Below are 26,814 nucleotides of genomic sequence, written 5' to 3' on the forward strand. Positions count from 1 at the left end.
GTTTTCCTTTAGTTTAAAATTTCTCTTGAGACTTTTTTTGACCCATGTGTTATTTAGAATTATGTTGTTTAATCTCCAAATATTTTGGAATTTTTGTCTAGCTATTTTTGTGTTATTAATTTCTAAATTTAATTCTATTGTAGTCTAAGAGCATACTTTATATGATTTGTTTTTAATTTGTTAGGGGTGTTTTATGGCCCCAAATGTGGTATATCATGATTATTTCATGTGACCTGGAAAAGTGCATTCTGCTGTTTGTAGATGGAGTATTCTATAAATGTCAGTTAGGTTTAATTGATGGACCTGTTCAGTTAACTATGTACTTACCCATTTTCTGCCTGTTGTATTTGTCAGCTAATGATAAAGGGGTGTTGCATATTCAACTATAGTAGTGGCTTCATCTGTTTCTCCTTATAGTTCTTTCAGTTTCTACTTCTCATGTTTTAACACTTTGTTGTTAGGTGCATACACGTTAAGAGTTGTTATGTCTTCTTGGAGAATTGACCCCTTTATCATTATGTAATGTCTGTTTTTTCCCTGATAATTTGCCTTGCTCTCAAATATGCTTTGTCTAAAATTAATATAGCTATTCTGGCTTTATTTTTACTGGTGTTAGAATGGTTTATCTTTCTCTGTTCCTTTACTTTTAATCTCTCTGTTCTTTGTATTTAAAGTAGGTTTCATGTAGATAATGTATAGTTTGGTCTTGTTTTCCTTGTCTCTCTGACAGTCTCTGTCTTTCAATTAGTGTATTTAGACCAGTCACTTTAAAAGTGATTATTGATATAGTTGGCTTAATGTGTACTATATTTGTAACTGGTTTTATTCATTTTCATCCTTCTTTCCTTTCTTCTTTTATCTCTCCCTCCCTCCCTCCCTCCTTCATTTCTTCTTCCTCCCTTTTTTTCTTTCCTTCCTTCCTTCCTTCCTTCCTTCCTTCCTTCCTTCCTTCCTTCCTTCCTTCCTTCTTTAGTCTTCTGCTCTTTTTCTGCCTTCTCTGGTTTTAACTGAGCATATTATTTGACTTAATTTTCTCTCATTTCTTAGCATGTAAATATCTCCTTTTTAAATTGCCTTATGGTTGCCCTTTAGTTTGTAGTACACGTTTACAACTAATTCAAGTCTAATTTAAGATAACTCTGTACGACTTCATGGGTAGCACAGGAACCTTATAACAGAGTAGTCTCAGTTCCTCCCTCTTGTCTCTTATAACACTGCTGTTAATTGCACTTTTTCCCATAAATTGTAATCATCCAATAATCTGTTGACCTTAATTTGCTCAAAATGTTATTTGTCAGGTAAGTTAAGAATTAAAAAAAATAAGAAAATGAAATATTTTGTTTTCCTTTTATTTAGTCGTGCTACAACACTCTTCTTTATATAGATCAGAGTTTCTGACCTATTTCATTTTCCTTCTTTTTAAATAACTTCTTCAAATTTTTATTATTATTTTATTACAGTTGTCCCAATTTCCCCCCCTTTGCCCTCCTCTGCTCAGCCCAACCTGCTACTCCCACAGTCAATCCCAACACCATTGTGCATGTCCAGGGATCATTCATACATTTTCTTTGACAAGCCCCTTCCCCTTCATTCCACCATTATCTCTCTTCTGCCCTCTCCTCTGGCCACTGTCAGTCTGTTCAATGTTTCCGTGCCTCTAGTTTTATACTGCTCATTAGTGCATTTTGTTCATTAGACTCCCCTTATGGGTGAGATGCTGTGGTATTTGTCTTTCACCAACTGACTTATTTCACTTAGTATAACATTCTCCAGTTCCATCCATGCTATTGTAAAAGGAAAGCATTCCTTCTTTCTGCTGCATAGTATTCCATTGTGTAAATGTACCACAGGTTTTTGATCCACTCATTTACGGACGGGCACGTAGGCTGTTTCTAGCACTTGGCTGTTGTAAATCATACTGTTATGAACCTAGGGGTGATTTGGGATTCTTAGAGTATATTCCCAGCAACGGAATAGCTGGGTCAGAAGGCAGTTCTGTGTTTAGTTTTTTGTGGGAATTCCATGTTATTTTCCATAGTGGCTGCACCAGTCTGCATTCCCACCAACAATGCACTAGGGTCCCCCTTTCTCCACATTTTTGCCAGCACTTGTTGTTTGTTGATTTAGGAATGATGGCCATTCTGACAGGTGTGAGGTGATATCTCATTGTGGTTTTAATTTGCATCTCTCTGATAGCTAGTGATGTTAAGCATCTTTTCATATGTCTATTGGTCATGTGTATGTACTCTTTGGACAAGCATCTATTCAGGTCCTTGGCCCATTTTTTAAATTAGATTGTTTGTCGTCCTGGTGTTGAGTCATATGAGTTATTTATATATTTTTGGAGATTAACCCTTGTCTGATATATTGTTGGCAAATATGTTCTCCCATATGGTTAGTGGTCAGTTCTCTTTTCATTTTGATGATGGTTTCTTTAGCTCTGCAGAAGCTTTTTAATTTGATGTCATCCCATTTGTTTATTTTTTCCTTTATTTCCTTTACCTTAAGAGATATATCAGCAAAAATATTGCTATGTGGGATATCTCAAATTTCACTGATTATGTTTTCATCTAGAAGGCAGGTCTATAAGAGGTTCCTTCAGTTTTTGTTTGTCTGAAAAGTGTTTATTTCTTCTTCACTTTTGAAGGATGATTTAGCTTGGTAGTCTTTTTCTTTGAATACATTAAATATTTTACTGCACTATTTTCTTGCTTGCACAGTTTCTGAAGATAAGTTTGGTGTCATCCTTATCTTGTTTCTCTGTAGGTGAGGTTTACCCCATACCTGCCCCTTGGCCTCTTTCAAGATTTTCTTTTTGTCTTGAAAATGACAAAATTTATGCTGTTTGAAAATGATATCCCTAGGTATAGATATTTTTATAGTCACGTGCTTGGTGCTTTCTGAGTTTCTTGGATCAGTGATTTGGTGTCTGTCATAACTGTGGAAAAGTTTCAGCCATTATTATGCCAAATATTTCTTCTGTTTTCCTATCACACATTATGCCTTTTGTAACATGGTATTCCCTTATGATATTCCCATTACACATGTTACATCTTTTGTAATTGTCCCACAGTTCTTGAATGTTTTATTTCTTTTTTCCCCATTTTTTATTCTTTGCTTTTCACTTGGGAAGTTCCTATTCGCCTATTTTTAGTTTCATTGATTATATCCTCATCCGTGTTCAGTCAGTTCATGAGCCAGCCAAGGTATTCTGTATTTCTTTTACAGTGTTTTTGGTTCCCAGCATCTCCTTTTGATTCTTTGTTAGAATATCCATCTTTTTGCTTATATTATTCATTTGTTCTTACATATTCTCTACTTTCCATTAGTGCCATTGGCATATTAATCACAATTGTTTTAAATTCCCCATCTGATCATTCCAGCCACACCTGCCGTCTGCCATCTTACAATAAAATACAGTAGATAAGAACACATACTGTGGAAATAGACTGCCTGTGTTTGACTTCTGGCTCCGCTTATCAGCTGCAATAATCTTTGACAGGGTACCTAAAGTCTCTGTTTACTACCTCGGTCTCCTCATCTGTGAAGTGGGAATACTCATAAAATCATTTTCATTGAGTTATTAGGAACAGGAACACATGAAAGCAGAGTTAACACATGAAAAGCACTTAGAATAATTTCTGGAATAAAGTAAGCATTCTCTATATGTTAGGTGATGATGATGGTGATATGATAATAAGGATACAGCCGTTGGTAAACCAGGCTAGCACACTCCCATCTTGTGGGCCTTTGCCCTGGTCCTTTCTGTCTGTGATGCTGCCCACACAGCTCCCTTCCTGCCTTCAGTTTGAACATGTCACTGGGGCAGTGAGACCTTCTCTGAGCCTTGTACCTGGAAACATGGCCTTGCCCCTGCTGCCTTCCCCTTCCCCTGCTTTATTATCTTTCCATGGCAAGTATGACTATCTGACATGTTACATGTTTACCTTTTTATGCTTTCCAGTTTCCTTCAACTTAAATGTAAGCTGCATAAGGACAGGGTCTGTCTTTAACATTTTAACAATTAAAATGGTTTTAGGGCAGTTTTCTATATATATACAGAAGGAAATACTGTGCAGCTTCTTCAACTTATGTTTTCCAAGAATACTTAATGACAGTGGGATATATTTGTATAGCACTATCACACCTGTGTGAAAGATGCCATAGATGATACAAAAGACTAACAGGGATTCTGTGACCAGAGCAGGATCCATTAGTGTAGGGATGGCCTGCGGTCTAAATCCAGGTCTGTCTGAGATCCTAGCCCTCTGCCCTCAGCCACAAGTAAGGTTTTTTGACTTTCTCTTTCAGTATGAATACTTCAATGCTGTGCTGATAAACGAAAGGGACAAAGATGGAAATTTTTTGGAGCTGGGGAAGGAATTCATCTTAGCCCCAAATGACCATTTCAATAATTTGCCTGTGAACATCAGTCTGAGTGACGTCCAGGTACCAACAAACATGTACAACAAAGGTAAGACTCACTTCCCTGCTTTGTTCAGAGGAGGGCATGTGGGGGTAGGGAAGGCTCGTTTGGGATATTGCATTATTTTGAAATACAGGGTTATAATCAGGATATGTCAGCATGAGCTGGGTAGGTGGAGCGTGTGCCCATTCTGCCTGGAGACTCTGGCTTGCTGTCTCCCCAGGCTGTTTGCACGAAGCTCTCTGATATGTAGTCCAGAGGTTGACAAGCTTTTTTCTATAAAGGGCCAGACAGTAAATATCTCAGGGCCACACAGCCAGTCCTGCAACCACCAGCTCTGCTGTTCTGGCTCAAAAGTAGCCGTAGACAGCATGTAAGTCGGCGGGTTTGGCTGTGTTCCAATACAGATTTTTTATTTACAGAAACAGATGGCTGGGTTTGACCTGTGGGAGGTCATTTACGGCCCCTTGGTGTAGTCTTCCCTCTTCCTCTCTTTTCCTCTATTCCTTGTATTAAGATGTTCAGGAACTGCTGGGGTTGCAGTAGAATCAGTTGTGGTCTTTCTTAGAGTACGGAGCAGCAGGGACCTTGACGGGGCTCCCTGTTTTCAGACGTATGACCCTCAGGTCCAGTTTTCACATAGATTCTAAGGAAATAACCTTAGAACCAAATTCTCATATGCCCATTGAATTGGGATTATACTGGCCATGGGATGGGCTCTGGCATCAGATGGACTCCTGTTAGACCCGGGATTTCACCTTTTAGGGCTGTGACCTTCGGTGCGCCACCTCCTCTCTTGAGACCTTGGATTCCTCATCCGTAGGGTGTGATAATAATTGTGTCTGCCTCATGGGGTGGCTGTGAGGACTAAACAGAGGGTGTTAGCCTTGTCATCATCATCATCACTAAGTCGGATTTTCTTCGGCATTGTCACAACCGGGAGGCTCCTAAACAAAGAGCCGTCCCCCTAGAAAACAACTGAGGAAGCAGTGGCATCTTTGCTTCCGAGTAAAATTCTTCCCTATTGCCTACCAGTGAGGTTTAAAAAATATCAGGGGCCAGCTTCCATCACCCACCCAGATCCTGTACCATGTATAAGAGTACAGTGGTCAAGAGAAGGGCTCTGGCTTTGAATCCTGCTCTTTTCCTTCCTGGCTCCTAAGCAAGTCACTTTGCCCCCTGAGCCTCAGCCTTCCTAGGGAATAAGGGTACCGCCTCCCTCAGAGGGTTATTGTGAGGATATAAAGTCATATGTGTGTGGCCTGAGCACAACAGTTATTCACAGAAGTGCTCAGTCATCTTAGCTGTCATTGTTATTATTGGGATACAACATGAATATAAATTGCATTTCTAAATTTTCCTAGAACAACCTTTCACTGTTTAGAGAGGTTGGTCAGTGATTCAAGAAACTTGTACTCACTGTCTCTGAAGCATTCTTCTCCTGCCTGTTTTTTGGGGCTGGATACCTAATATCTTCCTTTCCTTGTTTACCTGTTAGCCATCCTTAATACTCAGTAGAGGCAGTGCGTCATTCATGAATTGTTCTGATGGTTTTGGGGGATCTCCTGGTGGACCAGACACAGTCCCACCCCTGAGGGTTTCATGCTTTAATTGCAGAATAAATAGGTACCATTAGTCCTGGTCACCTTTATGGAAAGCCAGGAGTTGTAGGAGTGCCAAGAAGGCTACCTGGTCACTTGCTCCTGTTGCAGCCACACGTTCGTCTTTTTCTTTCTCCCTCGTGGAAAAAGCGATGTCAGTCTGAACAACCCCTACTGGGCCCTGGACTAGGCTATATCCTGTGACCCAATCTTCACCTTGGGCTCTTCCTTTGAGGGCAGACTCCTGAGAACCTGAGCCTTAGAGGGCTGAGCTCAGCTCCGTTGGATGGCGTTTTGCCCTCCAGGGTGGTCTTGTCAGGGGATGAAGGAAACCCCCTTGTGAGCACTGTGGCTGGAAGAAAGCCATCCTCTCAGCCTTAAATATACACTCAACTGAAGATGAAAAATTAACAGGATTTTACAGAGCGATTTCAGATATAAAACAGTTCAGAGTGATCTTTTAAAATATGATAGGTGCTTCAAGGTTGCTCGAGCCATTAGCACCGCTATAGAGAGATTTAATTACACCCTGAGCTTTAAAGGCATAATTATACTTTCCAATGGCAGCAGCACGTAAGTGACCAGCACTGTCATTGATCACACAGGCTGCAGATTTGTGGTTGTGAGGCTCAGGAGGCAGAATCCTAAAAGGAAGTCAGGTCGCTTGAGCCATGGAGCTAGGTAATGATATTTAAAGTCGTCCTCAGCAGCCCTTATGGGGTCTGCCTACCGCCCATACCCAGGCTCAGTGGTCCCCAAGCCAGGCCGTGGGGTCAGTCAGGCTCTGTATCTTGTCTTTGTGAGGCAGTGAGTAGCTCCCAGGTGAGGGGGCTCCAGGAAAATTCCTGTCTCCATTCTACCTAATTCAAACCAGCTCCAAACAGTCTTTTTCTTTTCCAGCTGCAGGAATGTATTTTATGTTTAGAGGACCCTCCAGCTCAGAGCTAGTTATCAATGCCATGTACTCAAAACACATGCTCAAAGCTTGGTCACTGCCTGTGATGTTTGTGGGTTAGAAATCTTACAAAAAAGGGAACCAATCCAGGGTCATGTCCTCCTGGCAGCTTGGATCCCCATGGGTACATGGCAGAGTGGTTTGATACTTGTTTAGGAGCTGCTATGAGCTATGCTCTTGGGCATAACTTCTAGTCACAGATGAAAGTGGCTGGGAAGACCTACCTGTTTTCTGCAATCTGCTGAAAGTCCTTGGGTGGGGCTTGCAAGCAGGTTGTCCAGCCAGGTCAGCACTTACCTCTGTGCCCGAGGTACCCTGCTCCTCGAGAGACTTCAGGTTCAGGATTGGTGACATGTGGGCAAGGTGTCCTGCTGCTCGTAAGAATTCAAAGAGACCTATTCCTAGAGATTTTGGAAATGTGCCTTAGAATCCTCATGCAGCAGCTTCTTCATGAAACCTCTTCAACAGATATTTGAGGAGGGGGTGCTCTGTGGGTCTTCTCTGAATACTAGTTGCTGATGCTTTTGGAGTAGAACGTGTGGCTTTTGTGAGAACCATTGATGGTCTGACAGGGGATTCAGATAAAGCTTAACTCATTTTTAAGTACTTTCTAGGATGAACTGGTATAAAATGTATATTCACTTGTGTATGCACATATACACATGTATACCTACATGTGCTACATATGTGTGTGTCTGTGTGTACTTGTGCATGTGTGTGTATGAAAGAACACTGCTGTATTTGAAACCTACCTCATTCATTCCCACTCCTCTGTACGCACAGGTGAGCCCCCATGCTGTTCCCTGAGTATGCCTTTCTCTTTCCTCCATTACGTCTCACTTCTCTCCATTCCTGTTATCTTTGCTTCCCCTTTTCCTGCTTATACAAATACTTGTTTTTAAAAACCAGCTCAATATAACCTTTTTTTAAGAAGAGATTTTATTTATTTATTTTTAGACAGAGGGGAAGGGAGGGAGAAAGAGAGGGAGAAAAACATCAACGTGTGGTTGCCTCTTGCACTTCCCACACCAAGGAACCTGGCCTGCAACCCAGGTATGTGCCCTGACTGGGAATCGAACCAGCGACCCTCAGCATCACAGTCAGGTGCTCAATCCACTGAGCCACACCAGCCAGGGCCAATATAACCTTTTTAATGCCTTGGTCTTTTGTTATGTGAGTGACTCTGCTTTATTCCTTTCTTCTAACATTGCTTTGCCTCAGCAGTACATTGCATATATTCTTTTTTCTTTCTCTACCTGGAGCTTTCCCAGGGTAGGGACCCTACTGATCCCTTTGCTCCCAGCACCATTCCCTTTACATGACTGGTTTTGCACAGATGTGGGATGAAGGGGTAGACACCAATGTATGTGCTTCCTGGACTATCAGAATTCAACCAGGCTGTAGTGTTTTCAGAGTGCTTGTGAGCAGCGGAAACATACCCCAGCGGATTTAAATGGAAAATAAATATTTTGAAAGGACTTTGGGTGGCTTGCAGACTCCCCAAGAAAGCTAGATAGTAAGGCTTGGAAAAGAGTGGGGGTGGCCAGGGACCAGAGCCACAGCCAGAGCCAAGCTGGTGAGGGCCTCACCCTCGTGCCTTGCCCCACCAGCACATCTGTGACTGCATAACATGTCTGTACCTGATTTTCCTTATCCGTAAATTGGAGACAGTAATCCCGGGGACCTGCCTCAGGGGTCCTCGGTGAGGATGAAACACACTTAGAAGCATGCTTGGTGCAGATGAGCTTGGGCCAGTTTCTCTTCCCCTTCGATCCTCAGCATCCTTAGCTGTGAATGGAGACAATAACACCACTGACCTCATGGGGTTACTATGAGTACAGTGAGAATAATGCTTGTGTGGGTTGGGGTGCAGTGGCAGCCTGCTGGCATTGGTTCTTGTCACCTGCTGGAAGGAAATAAGACCCATGTCACAGAGCTGCAGTTCCAAAGCACAGGTAAGGCATGAGAGCCTGGGCCTCAACAAACACCAGTACGTCATGCTGTCGTGATGACCACATTTGTTTTTTGAGTCTCACAGGCAGTTATAGAAGAACCTGAACCCTGATGGCGCAACAGCAGGGGGCAGGCTCTCCAGTGGGGAGGAGCAGGACCAGAACGCAGCATTTCCATTAAATGTGTCTCTCTCAAGACCACACGCTGCCTCAGTGCCTGGGCTGTTGGTCTGTGATACTCTTTTCTCAAGAACATCCATAAAGGGAAAAGCAGTAATTTGTGTCCCACATAATTTTACTTTAATGTGCCTGAAACCCAAGAACTGCAGGTAATCCAGGGCTTAGACTATTACCCTCTGCTCATATCTTCTCACGCAGTTGCTGGAGAACACAGATGGGCAGTGCTGTGGTTCTGTGTTGTTTTGGACTTTTTGGCTACTAATTTGAGGGTTTGCCCCACTTTTCCTTGTCCCAGTTTGCTCCCACCTCCTTTCTCTTCATCACTGCGCAGTAGCCATGATGAGGCAGAGATGGAGGAAAGATGGTTGGCAAAAGTGGAGTAAAAAAACTGATAGCTTAAAAAATGTGCCTGTGGATACTATTAAATAGAAAAGAGTCTATAATTTGCCTGGATGGTAAGGGGGAGGAAAAGAAGCCTGTAGCGTGTGAATATTTTAGGCCCAAGCAGTGAAGAGGCTGAGAGTAGCTTCCTTAACAGCAGTTTCAGGCAGGATAGAGGAAAATGCAAATTTGAGAAGTTAATTGGTTTAATCTTTTGCCAGTTTACAACCTTGCCCTCATTTTATTCCCTCTTCAGCCCCATGAGAGAGGTCAGACAGTGTTCTCATCTCTCTTTTTTTCAGACAAAGAAAGTAAAGGCCAGGGAGGCCAAATGACTTACTCCAGGTTACCCAGGTAGGAAGTGACTAGGTGGACCTGAATTTTCTGATGGCAAGTCCAACTTACTGTGCTGACTCTGGGTATGAGCTCCCAGAGAACAGGAACCTAGCCCCACAAGATTCCCTGGTGTCTTGGATGCAGTTACTTTCAGATACCCTTGGGGTATGGAAATTTTTGCACAGGCTAAGACCTCCAGACCTTGGGTTCCAGTGCTCTGGGTGCATTACCAGCCTTCTTTCAAAAGCTTTAACTTTCCTGGGCACTGCTAGGGCGTGGACACAAGGGCCCACTCTAGTGAGACCCAAGACCCACCTCCAGAGTCTTGTCTCTCTTGCTGCCCTCTGGGCCTCTCTCCTTTTCACACCATGATGCCCAGCCCAATAACTTCATTGAGTTGAGATTCCCATACCAGTTGGGGAGAGTTTCTGACTTATGTAGCTCACGCGTGTCAACCCTGCAAACATCCTGGAAGCAAGAACTGCAAAGCCTCTGAGTATCTGCATGGGACAGGAAAGGGGAAATAACAAAGAAGATAAAAGATTGTCTCAGTAAAATATTACCTCAACCTTTCATTCATTTGTTCTTCCTTCACTCATTCATCAAATGTTGACTGTGCCATGCTCTAGAGATATGTCCATGGCTAAGACAGACATGGGTCCTGCTCCCTGAGTAGTGGGGGAAGACAGGTACTGAGCAAGCTATGATCCATGTGACAGCAGTTGCAGATGGCAGAGTGTGGTGCCAAGGGGCATGAACAGGGGCCTGAGCTGGTCCTTAAAGAAAGGCCTCTCTGAGAGGAGATAGAAAGAAGTTAGTCAGGCACGGTGTGGTTGGTAGTAAAATGTGTTCAACAGAAGGACTAAACCATGAGCAGGTGTCAGAGTAGGAGAGTGTGGGGCAGGGACTCTGAGGGGGGGGGGGAGTGTGGCACCTGGGAGGGTGTAGAGCAGCAGCAGGGACAGCCACTTCTCTATGGGAGTCAGGAAGGTAACTACGAGGCCTAGGAGGGCTGGCCAGGCGGTGGTGAGAGGCTGTGAGAGCCATTAGAAGATCACGGAAACACTGCAGACAGGTACAGTGTGATTGGCAGCTTTCCCACAAACAGGGCTATGCTGGAATCCTGGCCCCTCCCTCACTGAAGGCAGGGCAGAAGAAGGGAGCCAGGACAAAGAAAACCCAGGGGAGGGGATGGTGCATGGCCCATGGGCTGGGTAAGGTGAGAGGTCTTGGGCCTGGGCCCCAGACGGCAACCTCCATTGAGAACATTAGCTCCACGAGGGCAGGGACCTTCTCTGTTTCCTTTTCTGATGATTTCTCAGCCCCATAGGAGGGTGGTCAATAAATACTATTGCAAGCTGAGTGAATGAAAGAAGAGTGCAATTTTTTAAAAAAGAACTGTCTACTTCATTTTGATGTAAAGAAAAGGCACCCGGAATAACTCCCAGTCTTGATTCCCCTTTCTTCACCAGTAATAGAGTGCATGGGGAACGGTGGCATTCCTGGCGGAGGGGTAGAGGAGGTGTGAACTGCAGGACACAGCCTAGGTCACCCCTGCATCTTCTAGACTTCCCCAGCGGGGCTCCCAGTCAGGCAAGACTGGGCTGTGTGTGGAGGCCCAGCCCCTGAAAATGAAAACAGATCCAGGAAGAGGGATACCCGTCCCCAGGGTGTCAGAGCCTTAGGGATCAGTCTGTTATAGTCTGATAAGTTCTAAGAGGCCCAGGAAGCGCAGAGGTCCGGGGAGGGGGCTCTGGCCCAGGTGTGGGAGCAGAGTCTGTGTGCTGCCATCAGCACGGGCCGGGTAGCTCTGTTTGGATTTGTCAGATGTCTCAGCCTATTTTTCAAATGTTGGGTTCAATAAAATGCAAAATGCATTTTGCCAAGCACTTTTCCCCTTAATTACATGTGTATATTTTAAGAGAAATTTAGTCCATATGTTTTTGATTCGTTTACAAAGAAATTATTAAAATGTTTTCCGAGAGTCACTTGATGTGTAAGAAGGCTCACGAACCTTTAAAATTGCTGTGTTTAAATTTGTTTCTTGTTTGTTTCTCTTCCCATTGCCTGTGTGTGTGTGAGCGAGAGAGAGAGAGAGAGAGAGAGAGAGAGGTTAGGACTCTAAGTGTTTTGCTTTTTCCCTGGAATGCTGAGCTGAATTGTTTACAGCGGTCTCAAATCTTGCTTTCCCTTGTGTCCCCCTACACTCAGCGAAGGTGATGGTGCTATGGTCACAGATGGAACTCAGGAGTCAAAACCAGAGGATCAGGCCTGAACACACTGTTTTGACTCTAGAGAAAGATAGTGGAGAACCTCCCGCCACACGGCCCTTTGGCAGCCGCCATCCTTACCAGGGCCAGGTGAACTTTCCCAACCCCGTTCCATCGGTGTGAGTACAGAAGACCAAAGGTGTTGTAAGGGACACAGATAATGCAACTGAAGTTACTCCACAGTTGTCATCCCAAAGCATTCATAGTTTTTTTTCTTGTAGTTTGAAAATTACATCTTTATGTCACAGAGGAATTGTCTCTTAAAATTCATAATCTGAGCATCTGAATTCCAATTCTTCTGAGAATTCCTTCACACTTCCATTGTGTGTGTGCACACACATGATGCCACTATCGGTCTGCATAGAGATGTATGTGCATATGTGTAGGTTGGGGTCTGTATTTCCTCAGAGTGGTGTTCATGGAAGGAGGTGGTGTTCATGAAGCCTTCACAGGCTACATGTAGCCTTCACAGGCTACACAGGTGGTGTTCATGTAGCCTTCACAGGCTACATGTGGTGTTCATGTCATGTAGCCCCTTAACCCCATGTTTAACCCAGAGGTGCATTTGTTGAATGAATGAATGAATGAATGAATGAGTTGGTTACTTATCAAGAGCCATGCTCTGTACTTAGTGCCTTAGCCACAGTGTCAGATTTGGCACTACCCCATGTGTTACAGGCGTAGGGACCACCACCTTCCACAACCTGCTGTGAAAGCATTGCCAGGCAAAGCTTCCACAGCCTGTGTTCTAGAGTTGATATCCCAACATAAAATGGGATAAAACTCAAATGCATGACTTTATATGCTAGTGAGTGGCTTCCTAAACAACAAGTGGGAAGGAGCTTGTGACTCCCACCTAGGCCTCTCTGGAACTCTTTGGAGTTGCTCTGGTCCCCTTTCACCTGGCACTGACCTGTATAGTCCCCATCGTCTCTGTTCTATCTCCAGGCTTTCTCCAAGAGCACCAGTGAGTCTTTGGAGCGTAGCAGGCCTGAACGTGCATCACAATTCTCTGAGTACCAGCCGGGTGGACTGAGAAAAAACATGTCACTCTCTGAGCCTGTTACCTCATCTCTAAGGTGTGAAGTGTTACTGTGAGCTTTAGAGGAAGAGGAGGTGCAGCATCCCGCACAGGGCCTGGCACCTGGAGATACTTGATTGACACATACAGTTTCCTCACACCAAACTAGTTTCCAGCTCATAGCTCCCCACGTGGGCTCCTGATGTGGCCCTGCCTGCGACTACCCCCTTCCCATCAACATTGTTTGTAGGGTGAGTTGTAAATGCTTTGCAAACTGACACCCTGGCCAGCCCTCTTCTCCCCTCCCCCTCAGGCTAGATCCCAGGACTCGGAATGGTCTTCCCTTAGGCTGTGCCCTCTCTTGAGAGCCCAGCTTCACAGGTACCTTGTCTTTCCCTGTGGTCTCAGCCCTCTACTCAAGAACAGTTACTGTTCCCTTATTTGTGTCCCCACAGTGAAGTGGCTTCTTTTTCACTGGGCTCATTTTCCTTAGAGATAGGGGCTGTGATTTTCTCATCCCCTTGGGAACCTGGCGGAATGACGAGAATAGAAGTTTTTCCACTGATATTTGTTGAACTGTATTTCATACTGCTCCATCACTACCTTGATTCTGCACTATGATATTACTGCCTGAACCTTACCTTACTGCACTAGTACCTGAATCCTGCATTACTGCATTACTACCTGAATCCTGCATTATTGCATTACTGCTGGAATCCTGCATTATTGCTGGAGTCCTACATTGCTATAGGTGGATCGTTGTTTATTTCTGCTCATTGGTCTGTCAATTCTATGTGTATTTGAGTTTCATTTTTTGTTTGTTTGCTGTGGAAAACAATAAATAGTTTTAGATGTATTCTTAATGAAATAATACTACCTTCAAGGTCTCTCAATTGGTTTGTGTTTTTTTTAATCTCTCCCTATGTTTTTTTTTTTTTCCAGATTTATAGAAATCAAGATGGAGGCTTGCCTTTGGATGGGCACTGAATCTAGGCTGGGGGGATTCTAAAAGGAGGGGCCAGGGCAGTAAAAGGAAATGGTGTCTCAACATTTGTGAAATGTCAGCGAGTGTTGCAGCCTGGGCTGACAGTTGTGTTCTTGTGGAGAAAGTAGTTTAAGAACCACTGTCCCGAGACTGATGCAACCAGCCATGAGATGCCGCAGCTCCCAAAGAGTGAGAAAAGGGTGTCTTTGCTGAGGAGATGCAGCTGGGGTAATGCTCGGCCTCCAGGATTTTGGAAGAACCAGGGAAGTGTGCAGATAGTCCTGCGGTTGGCCCCAGGCCTCCTCAGCTTCCTGCCTGGGATGTACTGGGTCAGCCATGGGACTCGTTCAAGGGTGTGTGGTCTAAGTGTATGACACCTCAGTGGTGATCCTTGTCACCACAGAGGCTCGGGCTACGCTGCTTGCTCATCTGTAAAGCAGACATTATGATAGCACCTGTCTCATGGGACTTTGTGGGGATCGAATGAAACAATATACTATGTTAAATCTTTAGCACTGTGGCTTGCATGTGGTAAATGCTCAGTAAGAGTCACTTATGTTAGTGCTGTTATAGCAAAGATGATAGTGAAAAGCCCATAGTGGCTTGGCTTATGCCTGGGAATATGTGTGACCCTGAACCAGGGAACAATCTTTTTTCTCCTGCACATTGGAAACCATTTTGCAACAGGAAATTCAATGAACAGAAAACACTGTGGAGCCAGAGTTGCTTCCCTGTCTCTGAGGCAGAGTGGTGCCTGCTGCAGCAGCCTGGTCCCTGACGAGGGCGCTCACCCTGCCTTCCCTTTGCTCCTTGTGCTCAGACATGGGGGACCTCCTCGTGTTCAGGTTGCACTGCTTGGCCACCTTGCTGCCGAGAACCGTGGTGCCTTTGTCAGTCAAATGCTGTAGGGCTGCAAATAATACTCTTGGCCTTCCTTTTTCGGGGATTCGTGGCTTTAGGGCGGGCTGGGGGCACTCAGCTGTTTGGTACACTAGTCCTGGCAGGAGCATGAAGGGGACATTCTTCTTCACTTCTCTTTCCTCTCTCCCCTGCTCTAAGCTAATGGAGTCTTCTATCCAGAAGACACAACACATTTTCCTTGGAGGCACCCCTAAAGTACATTAGTCCACTGATCTTTCCCTCTATCAGTTTTCTTCCTTTGGATAACATTTATGTGGTATTTATTTTGTGCAGGCACAATCAAGATCTAATAGAATATAATCCTACCTATAAGTCAGTGAGGTGGGAGCCATTATTATTTCCATTTTGCAGGTGAGAAAACTGAGGCCTAGAGACTTGCTCGGGATGACTCAGCTAGGAAAATGGGTGAGTCAGCTTAGGACCCTGGCCCTTTGACTTCAGAATCACTGGAAGATACTGCCTCTTTATACCGTGTCCAAATCTACCACCGTGTGGTTGTGTCCAAGCGTTCACTTCACTGGCTCATGGGCATTTCCATGCACTTGCACGTGTGGCAAATGGAAGGCTCTGTTTTTGTCGAATTGTGCTATTTTCTTCTCAGCATGTGAATATCCATGAAAAATGAAAAGTAGCCTTTTTTTTTTTTTGCATAAACACTCCCAATCTCTTCCCCTGATGAAAATAAATGCTGCAGCAGAAAGTTTTTTTTTTAATGTAGGCCAAATTCTGCATCAGAAAGTCAGTGGGTACCAACTGTTCACACATCGGGGGGATTTCTGTCAGAGATGAGACAGTTCCACATTTAATCCTGCCAACCTGCCAGACTGAACTGCATGCAAGGCAAATGAGTAAAGACTCACAATGAAGAGCGATTCTCCCTTCACCAGAAAGTTTGCCGCAGAGCGTGTAGAAGGAGTGAATTCCTCTACTGTACTACCTGGAGGGACCTGTATGGAGCTGCGTTCTGGGGACACCAGCATCATATATTGATTCAATAGATACCCATATACCACCTCTCGTGTACCAGCATTAGACGTTAGCACAAGCAGGTGTGGTGATGACTGGGCGGACACCACCCTTGCTCTCCTGGAGCTCACAGCCTAGTGGGAGGCAGAGAGAAAGTCACCACACCAGGGAGCATTTGTTGCCACGGGGGCGGGGTGGGGATGCAGAGGAGAGGTCTTCGGTTCAGCGGGAGTGTGTCTTGGAACAACTCAGCCTGGGCTAGGGGAGCACTGGTGGGGTGGGGGATGGCCATGATCAGACAACTCTGAGGAAGATGAGCTTGGCTGGCATCTGAAGGATGGGTAGGAAATAATTTAGCCAAGGACTGGGGCGGGGTGGGAGGTGGGGAGTATGGCAGGAAGAGAGATCACATTGCACAGATGTTAGTAAGTCACCTTTGAAAACGTGTTTTAGGGTGAAATAAGGGAGGGATGCCATGTAAAAGCTTACACTCTTGGTCCCCTGTGTCCACAGAATATTCAAGGGATACAAGCGTCTACCACAGAGAAGCCATTTTGCTGTATGAGTCAGCTTTCTCCTAACTTATTTGATTATGGCGCGCTTTTATCTTGTATTGGCTCTTAGCATCTGAGAAGGCATGAGTGTTTCCTGGGACAGAGAGACTCGAGTGAGCTGGAGCTAGCTCCATTCACTCAGGTCAAGAGGTTCAAGTGTGGGCCAACAAGTGATCAAGATGCTGAGGAAATGGGTAGTACAATGTGTGTGTACGTGTGCTTGAAGGATTTTTGTAAGTGGTTGTATAGGCAGAAAATTTCTTGAGGGCTATAAAGGAAACCAGAGTACTTACTTTTCACTGTCTGCCCTCTGTTCAGTTTAAGTGTTTTACCATGAACATGCGTTGCTTTTTTTAGGAATTAAAGACAAGAACAAAAGCACTTGATTTACAATAGCTACTCATCTACAGGTATTTTTCAAGTACACAGCTGTCCAATAAAAAGAACAATACCTGTGTGTCAGTTGTTAATGGCTTTCTTGTTGATCCGTCTTTTCAGCTTGTGGTGGGCATGGCCGACAGCCTGTTTGTTTGAGACAGGAGAGCAGTGTAGGAAGTCGTTTATGTGCAGACACCAACTTTGGTGGAGATTGTATTTAGTGTCATATTGTGTCCCGAGGTGGCAGCAGTTATTTTCACCCAAGTGATGTGGTCCTGGGAAAGGAGAAATAGTTTCCCTATAAAAAATGATTCCATGATACTCCAGTCACCTACTGACGAGGTTCACAGACATGGAGATTCCCTGCCTCAAATATGAATAATGCTCTTCACTTGGAATAAAATGTGTCATTGCTAACCTCGCCAGATGACTCTGTTGGGTGAAACATCATGCTATGCACCAAAAGGTTGCAGGTTGATCCCCAGCCAGGGCACATACTGGGTTGTAGGTTTGGTCCCTGGTTGAGGCACATACAAGAGGCAACCAACCAATGTCTCTCTATCTCCCCTCTCCCTTTCCCCTCTCTCTAGAATCAATAAAAAAAAACATATCCTTGGGATATATCTGTCTTCTGGAGGGTGAGCCCCTTATAGTACAGGATTTCTCTGCTAGTTGAGTGTTCTAGGAACCTATCTGATCAGTGTACCAGCTGATATTGTTGTGATAGGCTGCATTCAGCTTCAGTGAATTTGTTTTAAACACTTAGTGCTTTTGCCCATTTCATGATGGGTGATTTAGAAGTGCACTCTCCCACATCACACTGAGTTTTCAGCAGTTTTGGCCAAAAATGGCATGAGCCCTGTGCCCCACCCTCCCTAGTCACCTGATGTCACTCCGAGTTACTTTTTTGTTTGTTTGTTTCCCCAGATGAAATAGTCTTCAAGGGGAAATGTTTTGCCAATATGGGAGAGGTGAAACAAAAAGTGGAGGAAGCACTAAAAGGCATCAAAACCAGTGAGTTCAAAGACTCTTTTGAACAGTGGAAAAAAGGCTTGCTAGGTGTATTGCATCAAATAGAGAGTATTTTGAAGGTGACTGAAGTTTCAACATGTGAAAATAAGTACACATTTTTTATAAACAAATTTTAGTTATTTGTTCTCCCCTGAAGTACATCAGTGCTTCCAAGGGACGGACTAAAAACTGAGATTGGAAGCGAGGTTTTCTGGTCTCAAATCAAAGGCAGGTGACCATGCAGTCTTGTTCTGTCTTCTCATTGGGATGTCTTATGGTCCTCACAAAGAGGGCTTTGGAAGCAGCTGTGCTGGACCTCAGTGGACCCTCTCGAGGTGAGGGAGGTACCTGTCAGAGGCCCAGGGCTGAGGCAGCCACGGATGTGCCCAAGCCAGTCCCTGCTGCTTTTGTCCATCTCAGGCTCCTCATGAAGCCTGGCCTGCATTGGTGTTAGGAGTCACAGTGGATTGGGGCCAGAGATTGTGTCTTTGCTGCCTGAGGAATGCACAGGCAGGCCTTGGGGACAGGGCACCCACCCTCAGGTATCTACTTAGTGCCACCAGATTCTCAGAATGCCTGCTTGCGAATGCTATGACATCCAAAAGTTCATGCCTCAGGTATTTTGGGTGGGTTTCCGGTATAAATAACTGGTTAGTTTATCTTTCAAGACATCATTCTCTCTGCAAAATGGACAGCTCCATTTTATAATCTCTCAAGGCTACTCTCTTGTCTCTCCCACCATTCTAAGGTGGCAGAGATATTTTTGCACATTGCTGATTGTATGCTTTGTTTCTTCTCACTTCATGGCAGTAGAATGATTCTTGGGCGGCCTCCTCACCAACCGCTGCTGCCTGTTTCATGCCCACGAATGTGGGTCATACCTCCATGCAGGTAGAGGCAACGCACTGTGACTTCATCTTTCGGCAGGTGGCTTAATCCACATCTTAGAGAAGCTGAAGGCATGTAACTCTACATGGTGGGACTCAGACTGGCGTTAAAAGTCCCCCAGTTCCAAATCTGTGGTTTCCCACTACAGCTTTGAAGCAGGGCCTCTGCAGTTGAATCCACATGGGCATGTCCTCGTTTCGTTCTGTTTTGTTCAAGGCCCCGTGCTGAGTGTGGGGAAGCTGGACTGTTCTTTCGCTTTAGAGACTCTTCCGGAGTGGGTTTTTGTGTGGGGTTTCACTGCTGTTGAAGGCTGTTGTAAGGCCGAGTCCCTTGGGAACACAGATGAAGAGGTGGTGAGGGGCTGTCTGTTGGGGTACAGGCTCAGGCCCAGTTGGGGGTGCCTGTGGTGGTCTGGCAGTAGGGAGACAGTAGGCGGGTTTCCAGGGCAGGAGCGGAGCCCCAAGAAAAGAGCAGACATGGTCAAGCCCGTCTAGCATGTCCACAGAACCGGTGGGGCTGGTTTGTTTTTTCAGAAACCAGACTTGAAAGACTCTTCAGATGCTCATTGCTCAATAAGGTTTTACAGTGTTTCTGGAATGTTCTCAAGGATTTCAAGGACAGGTTGTCATACTCTGTTCTTATCTCCTTAGTTTCCCCTAGTCCATTGGCAGCACGGGTTTCAGGCTACTTCCTATCCCCTCTCCCCTCATCTTCTTTCACAGAATATCTGTGTGTCTCAAATGGGCCGATTTAGAAGGCTTTTATTCTTTTCTCATTTGCCAGTTTACTCTCCTTTTTTCAAGGTGAGCACATTCATATGTACCCGAAGGCACTGGATTTTTAAGTACAGTCCCGGGTTACTATGTTGCATGAAAGGAAGGATACTAAACAATAGAACTCTCAGTGTTATGTGCAAGAAATACTGTTTTAGCTCCATTCTGTCCATTCGGAGAAGTTTCATTCTGTTCACTTTTTTTCTGAGACAACCCCAGCAGGTATCAACATAAGGTCTACTAAGAAGTGCCTGTCTCCCAGGGATAACAATAGCTAATTAGGACGGCAGCTGTGCTGTGCCTGACTGGGCTGGGCGCTGCATGAAGTGCTCCTTCTCCACGGTCTCCCCGCAGGCCTGTAGCACCCCTGTGCGCAAGAGGTGATCAAGCCCGGTGGTTGGGTGGGGCGGTGGGTGGGCTCAGTAGCCAAACAGCCTGAGTTAGAATTCAGACTTCACTGTTCAGCTGTGGTACGATTTCACACAAAATATCTACCCACTCTGTGACTCAGGGGAGAATAATTGCACCCGTCTCAGTACATGACATTTTTTGAGGACTGGATGAGAGAGAGAGAGAAGCACAGAAAGAAAGAGACAGACAGGAGTGGAGAGAGAAAAATAAGAGGCACGCAGAAAGTGGGGGCGGAGAGAGAGAGGCACTTTGACACATGAGTAGGCTGAAAAAACATTGGCCACTATCATTGCTGCTGCTCACCCATTTACAGAAGACTGAAGCTCAGGGAGGTTATGGTACTGGTCCAAGTCTGAATCCAGACCCAGTGTTGCATGACTGCAAAGTCAGTTGTCTTACCTGCCACGCAAGGTGAGACTCCCAACAGAGGGCCCTTGGGGAAGCTCCAAGGCAGCTCCTCACTGACAATTGGGAAAGAATTTCCTGGGTCAGCCTGGTCCCAACCCTATCCGTGTTGCCATGGCTCGTTCTTAATGACAGTTCCAGGAGCCAGGGCTGAACTCGAGCCAGGAAGCATCAGTGTGGGTGGGTTGTGGCTTGAATATTGAAACAATGTGTGTGGTTGGTGACTAGCCACTGCTCCAAGGTCCCTCCCCAGTACCCATTGTCCACCCCAGTCTCTCCCTGCCACTGAAGGGTTGGTGTTGCAGATGAGCCCCACTGCAGAGCTGAGGTTTACATCCATCGTAGTTGGTCAGCACCTGCCACATGGGTTGCAGACATTGAGTGTTGCTGTCTAGCTGTAAAGACACTGTACTCCCTTGATGACAATTTAACATGGCTCATTGACAGTGACCTCCTCAGTGGATAAATGTGTGTCTCCTCTTTGCCTCTTATGGCAACCCTCAGAGTTTCACAGGGGGTCCAGGTCTTCTGTCTTATCTCTCTTAATGCACCCTGTGGCTGGCTGGCCTTGGTCCAGTGTTCCCGCCTCCTTGCCCCTTTACTCTCAGAGCAAAGCCTCAGGCTCTGGGTTTTCTCATAGCCAGTGGGCCAGCACCCCACTCAGTTGAGGAAGAAGTTAGGGTCGCCCTAAGAATCTTAGCGGAGAGAACAAGGACAGCCGCTGCACCCCAGGTTTGTATCCTCAGTATCCCTGGGGATCTCATTCTGGGTTTAGGGCTTCCTGGTGTCCTAATGAAGCACAGTGGGCTCCCATAGTTGTCCTGAATGGAAACTTTTCAGGGAGTGATTTGGTCTGTGGAGACTTCTGTGTTCGAAACTGGGGAGGACAGGATAGGGGAATCTTTTCCTGCAAATACAGAGCCAGTACTAAGCCTACTGGGTATCTGGGTGGTTATGAGCACAGGCTTGGAGGCCAGTCCCTGCTCTCCTGCTTGCTGTATGTCAGACTGAGTAAGTTCATGAGACTGTGAGTCAGTCTACTTCTGTGAGGTCTGGGATCCCCAAAGTATGGGGTGGGGGAGGAGTAGAAAGAAGAGAGGGAGGGGGAGAGGGAAAAGATGAGAGAGAGAAAGAGAGAGGGGAGAGAGAGAAAGGAGGGTGGAGGGGACAAGGGGAGAGAGAAGGGGAGGGAGAGGGTTCACGCCAGGCTCCTCTCAGCCTCCGTCACCTGGCTAGTTATTTTTGTGGCTGGTATTATTGATAGTCTGACTCCAGAAATGTTCTCTTCTTATCCCGACACATTTAATTCTAGAATTTTAGATTTCTTTCTCCCTGTAGCTCATTCTAAAAAGTCTGTTGAAGGAGATACAACAAGAAGTTGTTTCAAATGTCAAGATATGAAATCTTTCTTGTCACTTTCCACCCTGTTTTTCTTTCCCAAGTTTCACTGGAGTTAATAAGGAGGCAGGACTTGGTGGTGGGGGAGGTTGGTGGCTATTTTTTACATATACAGGAGAAACCATCTTCATCCTTCAAATTCAGAGTCATGTAAAATATTTGAAAACGGCATTTAGTAGCTAATATTAGGAATTAACAAGTACACTGTCACCTTGAGCTAAAAAACAACTTAGGATATGAGGGTGGAAAACTAACGCACCCTCCTGGGTGTGGGGGCCCGGAGCGCCAGCTGTGCAGCGCAGACAGGGGACAAATGGGCTCCCCATGTGACTGAGGGGAGGGGCCTCCATCAGGTGACAGGTGGTGAGAAATAAAATGCCAACACACATCTGCAGCATGTCTGTTATGAAGGTCAGCTGTTCCACATGCCTGGGTTTATCCTAAAGAAGGTGCTGCTCAGGGACCCCTTTGTAGGTTAGAGGTCCGTCTCCTGGTGTTAACAGTAGTAACTGTTGCCAAGGGAGGAGCACTGATGAAGAGAGATGATGGGCCTGGACCACCTTCAGCCCAGGTGCAATCCTGAGGGTACTCTCTTCCACCCTCCAGGTCCCACCATGCTCTTGGTTATTCTCACCAGCATTTAGAAGGCAGGGGTGGAGCCCTTCAGGGAGTCAGAGACAAGCTGGCCCACACCAGAGTGAAGGCAAGATGGAGTCAGGCCTTTGAACAGTATGGTAGGAAGTCTGCTTTGAGCTTTACCCCCCTTCAGACGATATGACAGCAAAGATAGTATGTTCTTCTTGTTGTAAGCAGTCCCTCTTCTTAATCAGTGGCTTAGTCATAGGAGACAACGTGATAGGCTTTCAGGTTGTGCCAGAAAGCCTTTATCTTCCATTTCCAGGCCTGTGGCATGTATTTCTGTAGAAAGGATGGCCAAGTAAGGAGAAATTGTTTCAGAGAATCTATGTCTCTGGAGGGATGTGGTTTAGATTAGCTCAGCTGACAGAGATCTAAGTCAAACAAGCTGTTGACAGACAATGGAGACCAAGATCTGATTTTAAACAAGGAATGGCTATTAACTTGGTTGGTGAGAAGTACAACCATATGCTGGTACCAAATAGCTTAAGTCAAGGCAACTGGGGCTTGTCCGGTATCAGATGGTGGTGGGAAGACACCTGGGCCCTGGGTAGCGCCATTCAGGAAGAAAAGCAAGGAGTTTGAGCACATCTATTTTGCTTGGTGTGTCTGAGTCAAAAATAAAAACATTAGGATGGAGGACTGCAATACTGTAGAAGTTGAAATGGTGAGGAGGCTCATTTCACAAAAGCACAGGTAAAATTCCTAATGGGCCCAGTAGCCCTTCACGTAGATATTTGGGAGGACTGAAGTTCGTTACATGCGCAGAAGCTGACGCCTTAGTGCAGTCTCCCCAGCTCGACGCACATGGTAACACACTAGGCTACTAGGAAGAGGCAACTGTTCGTCAGAGGCACCTCTTCCATCCTGAGAGCTGAGAGGTCAGTGTCTTGGCCCAGAAACTGCAGCACTGGCCTTGGTTTAGAATCTTAGAAGCAGAGAAGGCTGGGGCTTCACACAGCTAATTTGTCAGTATATTTGGCCCGAACACAGCAGCTCACAAAATCCACAGCTGACTCAGCATCCTGAAAGTATACAGGCTCCAGAGATGCCCAGGAGAGAACCTGGGGTGGGGCGGAGACTCCAGGGAGCAGAGGGTGGGATGGTGGCCCTTATGTCAGTGCACTTAACCATCGCAATCACTCCGAGATTTTTTTTAAAACAACTTTATGGAGATATAATGCATATACTATACAATTTTCTCCATGTATAATATTGTGGTTTTTAGGGTCTACATGAATATGTGCAAACACCACCATGGTCAATTTTAGAACATCTTCATCACCTAAGAAGGGAACCTTGTAGCCTCTGGGGATCACCCACCTGTCCCCCCATCCCTCCCAGCCCTAAGCAGCTGCTCAACTGCTTTCTGCCTCTATTGAACTGCCTTCTCTGGACATTTTATAGAAATGTAATCCTATAATATGTGCTGTTTCATGACTGGCTTATTTTACTTAGCATAGTTTTTCAAGTTTCATTATTTTTTATAGTCACATACTATTCCATCACAGGCATATATTATACTACAGATTGTTTATTCATCAGTTCATAGACATTTATGTTGTTTTTACCTTTTAATATTATGAATAATGTTGCTATAAATATTCAGGTACCAGTTTTTGGGTGGACATATATTTTTATTTTGGGGAGGTACATATCTAGGAGTGAAATTGCTGGATCATATGGGAACTCTATGTTTAACCATTTGAGGAATGGCTATATTGTTTTCCAAAGTGGTTGCATCATTCTCAATTCCATCAGAAATGTGTGAGTGTTCTGATTTCTCTACATTCTGGCTAATATTTGTTATTTTGTGGGGGTTTCTCTTTCTTTTGTTTGTTGGCCATAGCCATCCTCATTTATGAAAAATGATATTTTGTTGTGGTGTTGATGTACATTTCCATCATGACTGATGATTTCAAGCATCTTTTCATGTGCTTTTTAGCCATTTATGTATCTTCTTTAGAAAAATGTCTACTTAGAAACTGTTCATTTTTAGTTGGGTCATCTTTTTATTATTAAGTTGTAAGAATTCTTTGTATATTCTAGGTATAAGATGTATGATTTACTTGCCATATATCAAATATATGATATGCAAGTCTTTTCTCTCATTCTTTTCACATTTTTTGGTGGTTTGCTTTGAAGCCTGAAGGGTTTTAATTTTATTGAAGTCCACTTCATTTATTTTTAAAATTTTGTTGTTTATGTTTTTGGTGTGATAGCTAAGAATTTATTGCTAAATTGAAGGTCATGAAGACTTTAACCTTATGCTTTCTTGTAAGAGTTTTATACTTCTAGGTGTTGAGGTCTAGTTCTGAGATCTTTGATTTAGTTTCAGTTAATATTTTCGTATGGTATGAGGTGAAGGTCTGCCTTCATTCTTCTGCATGTGGCTCTCCAGTGTTCCCAGCACTGTTTGATAAAAAGGCTGCTATTTCTCCCATTGAGTGGCCATGGAGCCCTCGTGGAAGATCAGTTCACATAGACACAAAAGTTTATTTTTGGACCCTCAGTTCTATTCCATTGATCTACTGGGTCTGGCACAAATCACACTCCTTTTTCTTACAAACCCTTTTATTACAAAATCATAAGCAGGTAATTCGGTCACATAACAATATCACACTCAAGCACACCATATGACATTTTAGGTGAATGTTCAAATTAGAACTATAAATGATTGCACCCACATCATTACCCTGCCAACCACATTCAAGCCAGCCCTCCTGCTGCGGGGCTCTGTGTATGTCTGTCCCCGTGCCAGTCGTGATCACTGTTGCTTTGTATTGTTTTGAAGTTGCCAAGTGCGAATCCTCCAACTTTGTTCTTTTTCAGGATTGTTTTGGCTGTCCTGAATTTCTTGCAATTCTGTCTGAATTTCAGAATCAGCTCTTCAGTTTCTACAATGAAGTCAGCTGGGATGTTGATAGAGATTGCACTGAGTCTGTAGATTATGGTGGAGCACATTTCCACCTTAGTCCTGCTGCCTTTCAATGCACGGACATGTGTTGTTTTTCCATCTGTTTGAATCTTTACTATCATCCAACGGTTTTAAAGTTTTCAGAGTATAGATTTTGTCCTCTGTTCAATTTATTCAAAAGCACTTATAATTTTTGATGCCGTTATAAATTAATTTTTAATAATTCATTTTGGGTTTATTACAAGTATATAAGGCTACAATTGATTTTTATATATTGATTTTATATTCTGCAACATTGCCAACCTTTTTATTAGCTCTAATAGTTTAGTTTAGTAGATTTCTTAAGGTTTTCTGTGTATAAACTCATATCATCAGCAAAAGATTATTTTATGCAGTCCTTCCCAATCTGAGTTCTATCTATCTATCTATCTGTCTGTCTATCTGTCTATCTATCTATCATCACCTGCCTCATCACCCTGGCTGGAACCCTCAGGACAATGTTGAAAGGCGGCAGACATTCGCGTCTTCTTCCCGACCTGAAGGGAGAGCATCCAGTCTTCAAGGTGAAGTGTGAGAGTCGCTGTGGGGTTTTGTAGCTGCCCTGTACCGGTCGGAGGGAGTTCTCTTCTATTTCTAGTCTATTTACTGTTTTTAACACGAAAGATTTTGTCATTTGAGATGATCATGTGACTTTAAGATCCTACTTGTACATTACAGTAATTGATTTTCAGATATTAAAACAACCTTACATTCCTGGGGTAAATTTACTTGGTCTTAGTATATAATCCTTTTTATGTGCTGCTTGATTTAGTTTGCTAACATTGGGTTTTTGAATCCATATTCATAAGCAATATTTGTAGTGTTCTTTACTTGTGGTATCTTTGAAAAAAATATTAGTGGTGTCATAAAAGGTGATCAGCAATGCCTTTTCCTCTTGTATTGTTTTGGAAGAGTTTGTGAATATTTGAAATTTTTTAAATATTTGGTAGAATTCACCAGAGAAGCCACTGTGGCTATGGTTTTTCTCCTGGGAGTATCACTTTAATTAATAATTCAGCACCTTTGCTTTTCATAGGTGTATTCAGATTATTATTTCTTCTTGAGCCAGGTTTAGAAGTTTCTGTCTTTTTATGAATTTGTCCACTTCATCCAAGTTATCTGTTTTACTGCTGTATAATTGTTCATAGTACATATTTCTCATTCTTCTTATTTCTATAAGGTTGGCAGTAATGCACCCTTTTTCATTTCTGATTCTAGTGATTTGAGTTTTTCTCTCTTTTTCTGGTTTAATCTAGCTAGAGGGTTGTCAGTTTTGTTTACCTTTTTTAGAAATCACATTTTGGCTTCATTGCTTTACCCAATTATTTTTCAATTCTCTATTTTATTAATTTTCCATTGTAATCGTTATTACTGCTTGCTTTAGGTTTAGCTTGCTTTTCTTTTTGCATT

General features: G+C 44.2%; 1 protein-coding gene across 2 annotated transcripts in view; it reads left to right on the forward strand.

The window, feature by feature from the left end:
* Positions 1–26,814, forward strand: part of CACNA2D3 (calcium voltage-gated channel auxiliary subunit alpha2delta 3) — an 861,794-nt gene that overhangs the window by 330,943 nt on the left and 504,037 nt on the right. For both annotated transcript variants that reach the window (XM_037040694.1, XM_037040695.1), the window contains exon 5: positions 4,312–4,474. In XM_037040694.1, coding sequence (XP_036896589.1) covers positions 4,312–4,474 — 163 coding nt within the window. The remainder of the gene's footprint in view (positions 1–4,311; positions 4,475–26,814) is intronic.

This window comes from Sturnira hondurensis, unplaced genomic scaffold (assembly GCF_014824575.4).
Source record: "Sturnira hondurensis isolate 20B ecotype Veracruz unplaced genomic scaffold, ASM1482457v3 Scaffold0002840, whole genome shotgun sequence".
NCBI lineage: Eukaryota > Metazoa > Chordata > Mammalia > Chiroptera > Phyllostomidae > Sturnira > Sturnira hondurensis.